The 13,016-nt window shown below is 43.5% G+C and overlaps 1 protein-coding gene across 4 annotated transcripts in view; it reads right to left on the bottom strand.

Annotated features, from left to right (window-relative positions):
• Positions 1-98: 98 nt before the first annotated feature.
• palm2akap2 (PALM2 and AKAP2 fusion) overlaps positions 99-13,016 on the bottom strand; it is a 94,009-nt gene continuing 81,091 nt past the window's right edge. For 2 of the 4 annotated variants that reach the window (XM_030435367.1, XM_030435371.1), the window contains 8 exons: positions 11,771-11,992; positions 11,183-11,545; positions 9,777-9,875; positions 9,590-9,685; positions 7,986-9,459; positions 7,649-7,827; positions 6,655-6,693; positions 99-4,099 (listed from right to left, as the gene is read on the bottom strand). In XM_030435367.1, the coding sequence (XP_030291227.1) occupies positions 3,959-4,099; positions 6,655-6,693; positions 7,649-7,827; positions 7,986-9,459; positions 9,590-9,685; positions 9,777-9,875; positions 11,183-11,545; positions 11,771-11,992 (2,613 nt within the window). In that variant the 3' untranslated portion in view covers positions 99-3,958. The remainder of the gene's footprint in view (positions 4,100-6,654; positions 6,694-7,648; positions 7,828-7,985; positions 9,460-9,589; positions 9,686-9,776; positions 9,876-11,182; positions 11,546-11,770; positions 11,993-13,016) is intronic. The other 2 variants (XM_030435369.1, XM_030435370.1) reach the window with 2 other exon arrangements.

Here is a 13,016-nt window from a genome sequence, read left to right as displayed (position 1 = left end):
ACGATGCATTCAAGAGCAAACACGGCAGACGAACTTAAAAACAAGACCGCCGTATTAGTTAAAACACACATGAATGAAGCACTCAGCAGTCCCGCGTGTACAGGTTTTGTTTTTAATGAGAAAATATTCATAATATGTATAGTAGGTGTATAACTGTGAGCCTTACATGTGCTATAAAATAACAAAGCAGAGTATGAGCATTACAAGTGGTTAACATAGGAACAGAGGCTATACTGTGTATACTGTATAATAGGATTGCTTCATCACACACAGACAGTGCGAGTCCCACACTGCAGCTTCTGCGGGCAGAAAGAAAAAAACAAGCTACCAGCATTTCAAAAATGATAAATAAATCACCTCTGCACCATGGATTCAAACAACAAAAGCATAATAATAATAATAATAATAATAAATCACACTGTTTTATCTCCTCTGCGGGTGCATGATTTCTGTAGCGTTTCTTTATTGAGAACTGAAAATGATCTTGGGGTTTTTGTTTAACAATAAGAGAGTTTTTACGATGTGACACTGCAGCTACAGTACAGGAGGGAAGCAGCCGTCTGCTTATGTTGCTTAAAACTCTTATCATGCTGCGGATGAAGCGCAGAGAGACACAGCGGACGCTCAGGTGGCATCCAGAGTAGGCCACTGTGAAACTATCATTCATTAGAAAGGATCTGCACCTGACATTCATCCTGAAAAACAATGTCTCGATTTCTCTAAAACCTAACGTGAGGATGCATCAACATAGCAGTAAAGCAAGTGCTTTTAATATTGTCTGACACATCAGGTCATGTCCCTGACCCCTGGACGACAAACTACACTAAGTTAACTGTCCCTGGCACACCTTCTGCTGCACAAAAACGTCTCATAAAAAGGGACACTAGTCCTTTAAATACTTTCATCATTTTATATATTATTGCATGTGTATTAGAACAATTACAAGAACGATTCTGAGGAACCAGTGTGGGCTTTTTTGTTTCAGGGGGAAACGGACGCATGACAAGAGGCACGAGACCTTGGTTTTCACTTCTGGTTGGTGAGGTTAGTGGCACTGCGTATCGCAAGAGGTAATTAAATAAACGTCGGAGGATCTTTAAGAAGAGAAACTCGTCATGTGTGCAGGATGGGACGGTCCCAATAAATATAAAGGAGAGTTGCTGTTGTCAAGGGGTTAGTATGTGTCAATTCTTTATTTGTCATATGTTGTGCGAGTTTACCTCAGTGTACAGTTATATATCAGGCGTTCTGCCGGTGAAGGTCAGTGCCTCGCTGAAGGACACTTGAACAGGCCTCGCTAACAGATGTTGTGATAACAACACAATCTTCTCTTACCATCCTCCTAAAAAATAATCTCTAAGGCTTCAATAAAACAAGCTAGTGAAGGAGTCATTTTGCTACTTTTCAGCTAAAGTGGTTCAAAAGTCCGGTTTGTTGACAGATTTCTACTTTGCATTATTGTATAAGTACAGTTCTGGAGGCTCCAGGGATTGCTTTATGATTTTGTGTCAATGTCTTTACTAAGGCCGATTATTGGATCTGCTATGAGTGTTTCCCACAGACCTGTACCTGTGGCATTTACAGGAGGATGCACAGTAACACCTCTCTCTGCAAAGCATGTGTGGTTGACGATAAATGGGAAGGGAAGAGCGAGGGCAGATTGTCAACTAGTTCATCGATCTCGGACGGATAAAAAAAAAAAATAAGAGTACAAAAGGCTTAAATGGGTCGCCAAATATAAGTTTATATACTTAGGCGATCCACCCAAGTCTATGTGTGGGAAACACTGGATTTAGCATTTTTCTGATTTTCAGAATCTGTATTTTTTGTCTGATTACTGATAAAATACATTTATTTAAAAATGCGCTACTGTGGCTCTGACGCGGCTGCCTCTGTTTGTCTGTAGCCACATGTACCAGTAACTATGGTTCAAATAAATGTAGCGGAGTAAAGAGTACAACATTTGCCTCCAAAATGTTGTGCAGGGGAAGTAAAAAGTAGTGCCAAATGGAACTAGAAGTACAATTACCTCAAAATTGTACTTATGTATGCTATTCTAACACTGACTGTATGCACTGCTAATGTATATCGGTTTCCATTATTAGTTATCGGTCTCTTTGATCACTAATAATCGGTATTAGTATCGTATCAGATGATCCTTAGCGTTCACTGTTTTATTTTGAAAGCTGAACTTTGTTTGCTACACTTGGACGATCCACAGCATCACCACACTCAGAGAGGCCTGTATTGTGGTTATTTTTTCATTCATCTAACAAAACAGAAATTAACATCGTCCTGCAAAGTCAACGCTATATTATAAAAACAAACATTACAATCTCAACTCATCAGAGACGTTCAGCCTGCTCTTGTATTGTCGTGTCCTACTGATAGTCAGTTGCCTTCTCCTTCCCGCTTGTTGTGTGCTTGTTTCAGGTCAGGGAAGGAGTGTGATGTCATGCACACAATCAATACTTCTTAAACAGACTTGAGAGTGCAGTCTGACTAAATAACAACATTCTGTTTTGGTATAACAATGTTTTTTTTTTTGTTTTTTTTTCTATAAAAAGCTCTTTCAATATTTCTCATCAAAACTTTATCCTCAGCTAGCAAGGTTTAATAGATACAAGAAAAGCAGTCGCCCCACTGGAATCTCAACATACATGTTCATATATCAAATACACAGTCCTACCTCAGTATAATACACCACAACGACTGCTTACATCAGAAAGCACAGGTCAACAAAAGCGACGTAGCCAGAGACGGTAAAATAAGTGATTTCTTAGAATATAAAACCCCCGACCCAGCCCTTTAATGGACACACACGCTGACCAAAGTGACGCAAACATGACCCACAGTTAGCTTCCCTCTTTCCCCCCTTTGTTGTTTAAACTCCTTCTAATTGAACTTACAGCACTTCATAGACGTGAAATCACCGAAGAAAAAAGTGTTTTACAGACTTTCTATCTAATGTGGTTGCGTATTTTCTCTAAGGTCTACTGAAACAGGAGAAGATAAAATACATCATACAGATCGTGCATCCTGACAATTACTGACTGGTCTAAGGCAAAGTTGAAGAACATGATGCTAATGTTGCACATTTCCTCGCTAGCATTCAATAAGTTCGAGGTTGCTGACCCCCGAGTCGGCACTTAAGATTTAATACAGATGCTTGAAAAGGACTGCGAAAGCGCCAACCAACGTGTTATGTGTGTGTGTTATCTGTACTGTGGCACTGCAGGACGCAGATAGTAAAACTGAGGGTGATGCTTCGAGTCCCATTTGGTTCAAAGATCGCAGCCGGATTCATGCAGCATCATCAAATCCAGGTGAGAGTGGATGTCTGGGTGTGCGATTAGGCCTCGTTTTTCTCCTTTCTTGAACAACTTTCAGTCCAAAGTCTATCCATAGTCACTCTGCACACACCTGCTTGTCTTTTTTTCCACACATTTTCAAGATGACAGGGGTTATTATCAAGCACCCATTGCCAAAACCATCATCATATAAGTCTCAGGCAACCTTTCAAAATAAAATATGTGGATCTCAGCCCATATTTCAATTTAAAAACAATTACAGGTAAATGTAAAATCCTATGAATATTAAAGTCATTCAGCATCTACCAACTAGTAAAAACCTTTCATCCCAAGTACACTTCTGACCAGCGCTCCTGAACCACCAATGAAACCTTTCAGAGTGTCTCTTCTTTCTCCAAACTCAGCTCAACACTTCAAATGTCTCTCACATACTCAGTCACTCAACATGCTGCTGCGCCTTCAATCTTCAGGTCCAACCACCACAGCTCGATGCCTCTCCTCGATGAGCCCCATTGATCGAGCCAGTGGGTCATGTGATCATCAGAATACTATAAGTAAAATAAATACTGTTTCCTTTTCCCTCTCCCTCATCCTTCGCTTCCTTCTCCTCTCCACTCGGTCTCTCAACTGTCTCTTTCGGGAGCTGTTTACTCCTCTTCTTCCTCCTCCTCCTCCTCCTCTTCTTCCTCCTCCTCTTCTTCCTCTCCTTCCTCATTGGCGTAGATACCGGCTTCCCACTTCCGCGCCATGTCGCTTTTCCTCCTGGTGACACGAGTGGCCTCAAGAACCTGTGAGTCACAAAACAGCTCATCAGATGCACGCACAGTCAATGTAAGAGAGAGCCTGAAAAATAACATGCTTTACATCACAAAAAAAACAAAACAAAACACACCACAGTGGCTTCAACATGGCATGCAGTGTTTGTCAAAAACTGAGGGAGCGCTTGATTGAACCATCCTGCGGTAGAGCTTTCACGGCTACTGACCAAATAAACCAATAGTCCACCAAATGAAGCGCACCTGCAGTATTTGACAATAAAAACTATTTTCACTCCATTTCAGGGGAAAGTTCATGCTTGAACACTAGTTCCACGTTTCATATTCTCCAAACACCTCTCATGCCATCACACACCATCACACACACACTTAGAAGCACTCGAGTACATCTTCACACAAAGGAACGACGTCTTTGTGAGCAGGAACTCAGGCTGGAGAATTCAGGCTGAAACTTGAAGCTTGAGCCCACTCGAGCTTCAAGCTTCTAAGCTATTGTAACTAGGGCTGGGTATTGTTAAGAACCTCACGATTCGATTCGATTTCGATTTCGATTTCGCAATTCGATTCAATTCGATTCTTAATTGACTTAAATGCTTCGATATCGCTTCAGTAATAAGTAGTAATAAACAAATAATTCATTAGAGTACCTGTTGATAATTTTTTTATTTAAAAAAGTCATCTTAAATTATAAATCTTTCCTCTAGGAAGTTCTAGTTCGAATTGAAATGTAAACAAAGGTACTAGATGTGTTTAGGTATAAAATAGTGCAACCATAGTTAAGCTGAGAAAGTGCCATTGTTTCTGGGACTGCATGGTATATTTTTTTCTGACATAAACATAGACATAACCGCCGTCCCTCCGCCCTCCGGCTAGACGTGAGGGGGTAAAACGTTGACACTGACCCCCCCTCTCTCCCTGGAGGAGAGTGCTACCCGCGGGCGCGCGGTGCAGCGGCCAGGGTGAGACCGGCTGCGCTGGGAGTTTACAGTCTCCGAAAGAGCGGTGCGTCAGACATCGGCTACCCGCCTCCGCAGCTCTGATGGTGTTTCTGCGGCGCATCACCCTCTGACCCTCGATCGAGGTCGCGGGCGAGACGCTTCCAGCTGCTTGAGGCGGGACCGAGAGGTCCGGCGAGGGACAGCGGGTGGTCGCTTGCCCGAATCGATTCAGAGGATTTTATGAATCGATATTGAATTGGGAAAAAATATATTGCAATGCATTGATGAATCGATATTTTTACCCACCCCTAATTGTAACTAGAACCTCGAGTCAATGATGATAACGCAGACATCCACCACAAGTGCGCAAGACTCATTGATAAACAACACATAGCCTTTCAGCAGTCATATGACCATATTATCCAACCTATACACATGTATGTAACAAGTTACTTTTCCTGTCCAAAATGGTTGGTTAACTTCAAATTTTAATGGTCCAATATTGTAGAAAACTAGATTTCCAAGTCTTTTTATTTATAAAGCAATATTTGGGGATTATCAATACACTCTATCCACGGAGAAATGCACATAGTCCGTATTCAGAAACCGTTCCATTAAACAAGCCGTCAGGACTTCCGTAAGGTTGTAATGTACATTATGTGAACTATGCTTCAACAGAGCGATCAGTGGGAGGGTGAATAGAGGTGCTGCAGCAATGGACGGTATGAGAAACGCAATGTGTTTTATAAACATTAAAGCATGTAAACATTTTCTAGAAGATGAAAAATACGAACATGAAGATGAACATAGTATGGGACCTTTAATACTGTATATTTCCCCATATATTCATTGTATTGTCTGGTAAACTAAAGTCATTATCTGAGGTTTATTTTCCAACAATTACAAATTTATAAAACGTAGACCATCCAAAATGTTTGATTACATTCGTATCTTAAAGTAACATTGTGATATGTTTTAATGTCATGACCATTCTTTCTTTTCTACTATTTTTAAGTGGCAGAGATTTTTTTTGTAACTAATACTGTACAGGATATGTTTTGCATACAGAGGTCAAGTGCATGACACTGTGCAGGGTTTGGGGTTGGGGTGGGAGGTCAAAGGTCACAACAAATCCTTGGACAAGCACATGCAGCACCAACACCACAGAGCAGAACAGTAATGCAGTGAGACCACAAGCAGACCTGGGACCAGATAAAAAAAAAAAAAATCTTTCAGATAATCCATCAGTTTTTGGGTTTCAAACAAAAATAATACACCTCGGTCTATATTTTCTGGACCGGTTTCACGTGTGGGAGACTGATGAAAGTGACATTGTTTCTTACTGTTGACTCATCTACACTCAATGGAGAATGAGAAAGTGATTGCCAGTGGGAATTTCCACTCTTGTGACACATCTAATATAAACGTTCTCTTCTCAATCATCCCAATTTTCCAAACAAATGCCATGAATAGTAATACAGATCCAGAAAATACAAAGAATTTCCCTACTGGTGAGTCTCTCTTCAACCTTGGCACAAACATTTCCACTATATTCAGGAACGTATTAACTGTCCACTTCAGTCTGACCCAGGTCTGTCAGTAAAGGCAGTTAACAGAGGGAACAGGTACCTCGTTGGTTACCTCGTTAGCCAGCAACAAACGGGCATACTGACCGACCAGCAGGAGAGAAGCAACAGTACACACAGTCAACATATGTGATGTCATCATGAATGAACAACAACAAGAGCAACAATAACCTGCTGCACATTCAGCTCAATATCTTGAAAAATGAATGATTAGATAAATATGAACGAAATGTAATAGTTTCTTCTGTAGTATACAATCTGTCGGTGGTTGATATGTAATGTTGCCCACAAGTGTATCATTTCTAGTATGTTAATGTTAAATCTACTGTATGGGAGTGTATTGTGTGTATGAATGAATAACCGGTGGTTATGAAACTCTTTTTATGAACAATATAACTGTTCTTTCTAGCCCTCTAAAGACAGTTTAGTCTGCCAAAATGCAATACTTCCTCTCAAGAGGGACCTAATTCTGAACAGTGACACTTTGCCATAAGTAGTCTGGCACTGAAAAGATGTGTTCACATAGAAAAAATGAGAAAAAGATGAAGTCAGGATAGAATTCCCCTAGCTTCTGTGCCTAACTTTCATTTCCGTTTCCTGCTTCAGGCGGGGGAATTCCCTTTGGTGTTGTACACTATTTGCTCATGTCCGCAGGCCGTGGATGGAGGCATTCAACCGTGTTGACATTAACAAATCGCAGTGAACCGCAAGAGTCAAACAAGCGCTTAATTATGTGTGATAAGCTGTGCTCACCTCTGAGCAATTACTGAGAGGCTTTTTTTTTTAATGCTTATGCTACAAAATCTCTGTTGTGTTTTATTTGATTGAGAAAGATCCTTAAGCTATTTTTTCAGCTGCTGCTCATTAAAAGTGTTACCTTTGTAAAGTATTACCTGTGTAAATCCATAGAAAATGCATTTGTTGTGTTTTATTTTTGCAGGAACCTAAAATCGCTAGCTTTTAATGAACTTATAGATGGGAAACAAGTCTTTCCTGTCTCTCTGATAACCCCAGGTGGTTCAGGTTTAAATACTTACACTGTTGTCCTCCAGCTTCTCCCTCCTCTTCACCTTGTGTGTTTCATAGTCTTCCATCAGCGTCTGCATGAAGTTTTTGGGCCGTGATCCTCCAGAGTCCTCGCTGCCGGCATCAGACAGGGCTCCTTCTGAGGGTGAGGGCGAGACGGGCTGTGCAGGACGAACCTTTTCGATCTTCCCTGAACATTACAGAACAAAACACGGATTTGTTAGATTAGCACAGGTTCTGCTAATAATATTAATGGTGGCTGCATTCCATTTAGATTTAGCAGGTGTCACATACAGGGACCAATCAGAAACAACCTTAAGAGGCAGTACAGTTACAGAACGAACTAACCTGGTGCTGTCCTCGCTGTCAGTGAGAGTCTGGCTGGCAGGCTGTTGCTCTTCATCTTATCTGCTGGGGAAATGGTTGGCCGCATCCCCGACCTCACAAGACCATGACCGCTGCTGGAGGCGTTGCTGGGGCGGACGGCGACAACTGGCTGCGTCTCCCTCTGTTTCTTCAGCTCCTCCTCCCTCTGCTGAGCAGCTCGGATCTCCTCCTCGATCATCGACAGAGTCCGCTGCTTCTTGGAGCGCAGGCGGAATGGGCCACTGGCTGGCTCAGCCTCAGGGGCTCGCGATGCTGCCGCCGTGCTGCGCAGTTCTGCCGCCTCCGAGTATTTGCTGAAGTAGCTGAACTCTGTTTTTTCTGGGCTTGGAGGAGAAGGGGGACGGTAGACTGGGGTTGGCCTGGTAACTGGAGCTGCTGCGGCAGAAGCCGGAGCCGGAGCTGGGGCTGGAGCTGGGGCTGGGGCTGGGGCCGAGGAGGCGAGAGCTCTGGCGTATGAGGACTGGATTTTGATCCTGGGGCCTCCATCTCTGGGTCTCTGTGGTGGCGAGATGGGCTGAGAAGGAGGTGGAGAAGGTGTCTGGAGGTGTGGTTGTTGGGCTGGACTGGATGGCTGCTGCTGCTGCTGAGCCTGCTGTGATTCTGATGTCTTCTCTTGGTAAACAACTCTCACTTCTGACCGTCTCTCTGGCGGAGGGGACAGGTTGGATGGAGCAGGACTGGAGGACACAGGTGATTGGAGACTGGGAGCTCCACCAGAAGATACGGGAGAGGAAGAAACTGGCACTGGGCTGTTTGTAGAAGCTGAGGATGGAGACACGGGGGTGCTCAGCTGTGAAGAATTCAAGTCAGATGGCTGCCACTCGTCTCCATTCTGAGCTGCAAGGGCATTCTGGATGGCATTTTGGACAAGTACCCCTGCGTGGTACTCCAGCTCGTCTTCTGTTGGACCGCCGCTGCTCTGTCCATTGACTGGCGTGGTGGGCTGAGGGGTTGGCGGTGACACCGGGGTGAGCGGCAGCGGGGTAGGTGGTAGCGAAGCCCCGCTGTCAGATACATTATCCAAGCTAAACACAGTCGTGTCCTGAGAGCGGACAGACAGCTCGTCTAATCCTGAGTCGGACTCCTCTGGGTGAAACGACGGATGGAAGTGGCCCTTTGTTTCTTCCTCCTCACGCAGGATTGTCATAACAGCTCGTGCACAGGTAAATTCCCCTGCCAGGCCTTCATCAGACCAGGTGACGTGACTATCTCCTGTTTCTGCAAGAAGGTCACTGCTCCCCTGGCTGCCCCTGGTTACGGTTTTCGAGAAGGGTTTGGCGGAGTATATGTGAGGAGCTACATCTCTCTTGGTTGCCTCCCCCTGCAGAAACTGCTTCCTGGCAGATGAGAAGTCGATCTGCTCCTCCACAATATCCACCTTCCTGTTTAGCTCCGGGTCAAAGGTCACCACAGTTGGAGGACCTGACACCTTGGGCTGCAAATAGAAGCAAAAAGTTAGAGGAAACTAAAAATAAGGAAAGAACTTAACATTCTTCTGCATTGTTTCCAAATGGTACAGAGCCTGTGTGTGTGTGTGTGTGTGTGTGTGTGTGTGTGTCTGTTACCTGTGTGTATGGATAAGTCTGTTTCTGCTGTTTCCTCTCCTGGTATTTCTTGAGAGACTCGAGCTGCTCTGTGTCCAGCTGTTCTTCCAAAGGAACCTTGAATTAACCAACCAAAGAACCACTTAATCAGTTTTGTTGGGAAGTCAATATAGTTTAATTTCCAAATGAAGTTTAAATGTGAGGCTACCTCCTGAGGAGGGTTCCACCAGCGCTGGGCAATCCCAGGATTTTTCTTCACTGCCTGGTCTTTGATGAGCTCCTGACGCTCACGCTCCAGCTCCTGAACCTGACAAACAAGGAGAAGAAAAGAATATGAATATGCAAAAAGAGCATTCACAACATTTTTGCTATTAGCATTAGCATATTAAGCATCTGAATTCACTTTGCCCCTGCATATCAGTCTTTCAGTCCAACGAGACCTGTTTGAGGCCTGCTGACAGGCTTTACGTGTGCCATCATCTTGCCAAGCAGGGTGTGTTGCCCTCGAGCCAACCATGTTCTACCCGCCTACTCTAAAGAAGGATCATAAACAGCCTGACTAGACTGAAAATGATCTCGTTCTCCAGAGAATTTCTAACTAAAAGTGACCACAACTGCCTTCGTGGACACTGCTGTCGCATGATGTGCTTGTGTTACTTCAGGTTAACTGACGACACTCTTTCAGTTTCAACATTTCTCCGTTTAAGGCTGTAATTTCTTGATTTCATGATTTGATTTGCAGTGCATTGTGCTATGGGTCCAAACTCACAAACATTTTACTTAATACTCAATTGGCCTGGTAACTGGAGCTGCTGCGGCAGAAGCCGGAGCCGGAGCTGGGGCTGGAGCTGGGGCTGGGGCTGGGGCCGACTGACCCAAATCACAGCTTATACTATCCATAGCACAATGCACTGCAAATCAAATCATGAAATCAAGAAATTACAGCCTTAAACGGAGAAATAATACTGTACCTAAAAAGAACACAAAACTCCTCAAAAGGTTCTGCTATCATGTTATCTTCTTTTCTACTATGCAGGATTCTCCTAAAAAACAATGTATAGACATATACATAAATATATACAAAGACAAACTCTCTCAATCATCACTTATGACCTGCTAGACGTGTGTGGTGGTGTCTGTATCTGCTGAGACCCTTCCCTCTGCCTCTATTTTCTTATTCTATTATTTGTTCATTTTTTGCGTGAGGGGGCTCAATGATGTACCAGTATTAACACTATCAATAATAGCAGTAGTAACCACTCTTTTGAATGTTAATGTTTCATTTTCAAGCTTATCTTCTCATAATTTAGCTGGTGCATTCATCTTGTCCAACATAACAAAGCAAACAGTTTAGACTTTGTGACAAAGGTATCAATCACTGTCTGACTTTTAAAGGAACTAACTGAAGTAAACCTTAGTTTAGGGAGGTTTACATTAAACTCATTAGGTGGGAGTTACTCAAGGATATGAATAGAATAGAATAGAATGTTCTTGCACCCAGATTTCTATTACTTACTCTCACTGTGTCAACACAGACACTGAGTCTAGATTCAGAATAACAGAGCCGGTGTGTTGTTGTTGTTACAGCTGACACATTATGTAACTGTCATTTACCTCCTCCGTGGGTCGCCTCCTCGTCACCCTGACCTGCTGCTCCTCTCCAGGGGTGAAGAGTTTCGCCGGCCGTCTCTCCTCCTGAAACGCTCGCAGCTCAAACTTGGCCCCGCCGCGCCCCGACTCCTCTCCCTGCACGTGTCCATTGGTCTTCACAGCCGGGTCCTCCTGGTGGAGGAACGTGGTTTGTCGTTGCCCCTCCACAATGATTGATTGGTGATTGACAGGAGAGGAGGGCGACATGAAGACTGAAGGAGAGTTTCCGTCGATGCTGATTGGTCTGGTGTTTTCCGACGGAGAAGAGGTTCCGTTGGTGGGTGTTTCTGAGGCGGCGTCTAAAACCTGGTCCAAGTAGCGGATCTCCTGTAGACAAAGGAGATTTACCGTGTGTAAAGCTACTGTACTAGTCCTCCTTTTCTTAAAAGAAAGACATAATATGGAGATAAGATGACATGCTCATATTGCTAAAAGAACAAGAACAGAAAAAATAGAAAGAATTTCCAAACCCATTATCTCAGAGAAAATTACAGAACAAATAAAAACAAACTGAACAGTTGAGCTAGCTCTTTCTCAGAATACCCTGCATACCTGCACCACCTCATTGTCAGCAGTCTCCACCTTCACACCAACTGCATTGTGGGCTCGGTTACTGGGGCTGCTGAGGCAGCCATGTTGGATCTGCTGGCTCTCCAGTTCCATGGTTGCAGGCCTGTCAGTGATAACGCTGACCGATTCCTGGAAACTGACACTCTTCAGGGCTCGCTCTCTTGGTACTGTGTCACTGACATCCTCGGCTGCCCGCCACGATTTCTGCGTCAACAAACAAACAAAAGACACGAGGTTCATAGAGGCTGCACGCTCTCACGCCTCATGATCAAGACAAGGTTTGCTCAATGTGGAAATTAGAAGAAAACCTGTCAGACTCTCTAAAACGCACACACACACACACACCTAATACAGACACTAAATCTGTCTGTCTGCACTGCAGCAGTACAGAGAAATCAAGCTCTGCAGCAGCAGGAGTCTGTGCTGACTGGTTTCCAACACTAGGGGGCACCAGGTCCAATGCTGCTGCTTTATGACAGACCAGAAAGATGACAGTTTTGTTCGTTCAGTATACTGAACAATCTTAATATATTCCCAATACAGTCACTTTGTGCCTTCTTAACAGTTAAACTGGCAGGTGGTATGGTGGATATTCCATTTTGTAGTTTTGGAGAAACGTTTGTGAACGAAGGGAAAAGCTCCCTATTTCCATTAAAACTGTCTTTTTCTCCTGAGTTTTTCTGACCTGAGTCGGATGGTTCTATTCACCATCACTCGACACCTTAACCTTAATACCTGTTGTGCATTTAGTTTGTCTGAACCACTGGCAAGTCACCAAAGATACTTCAGGTTCTGTAGCTTTAAATATATTTCAAGTTTTATAGCCTCTCATTGTTCCTGTTACGCACATTCACTCCTTGTATCTTCTCATCCTCAGCTGTTCACAGAGCAGTTCCACTGATGTGTTTCTGGATTAAGTGCCTGGCTCAAGGCCACATCATCAGTGGTTGTTATGAGAGGAGGGAATAGGTCATAGAAACCAACATTTCCCTGTTGAGGTGGTCACACAGCCTGCAGACACTGGCATGATAACTGATAATAAGGTGTCAAAATGGGATAATAGTGGCTTCTAAATGAAATCTAACAACTGTTTTTAATATGTTGCATTATGAACGAACAAAGGTGGCTTTAGTTCATAAAAAGAGGAACAGTTTTATCCAGTGATGTCATTCTCATGCTGACGAACAGTAATAGACAGACTTCCTCATACAGTTATTATATCATAACC

Source organism: Sparus aurata, chromosome 12 (genome assembly GCF_900880675.1).
Source record: "Sparus aurata chromosome 12, fSpaAur1.1, whole genome shotgun sequence".
NCBI lineage: Eukaryota > Metazoa > Chordata > Actinopteri > Spariformes > Sparidae > Sparus > Sparus aurata.
This window is presented reverse-complemented; position numbering and strand designations above follow the sequence as displayed.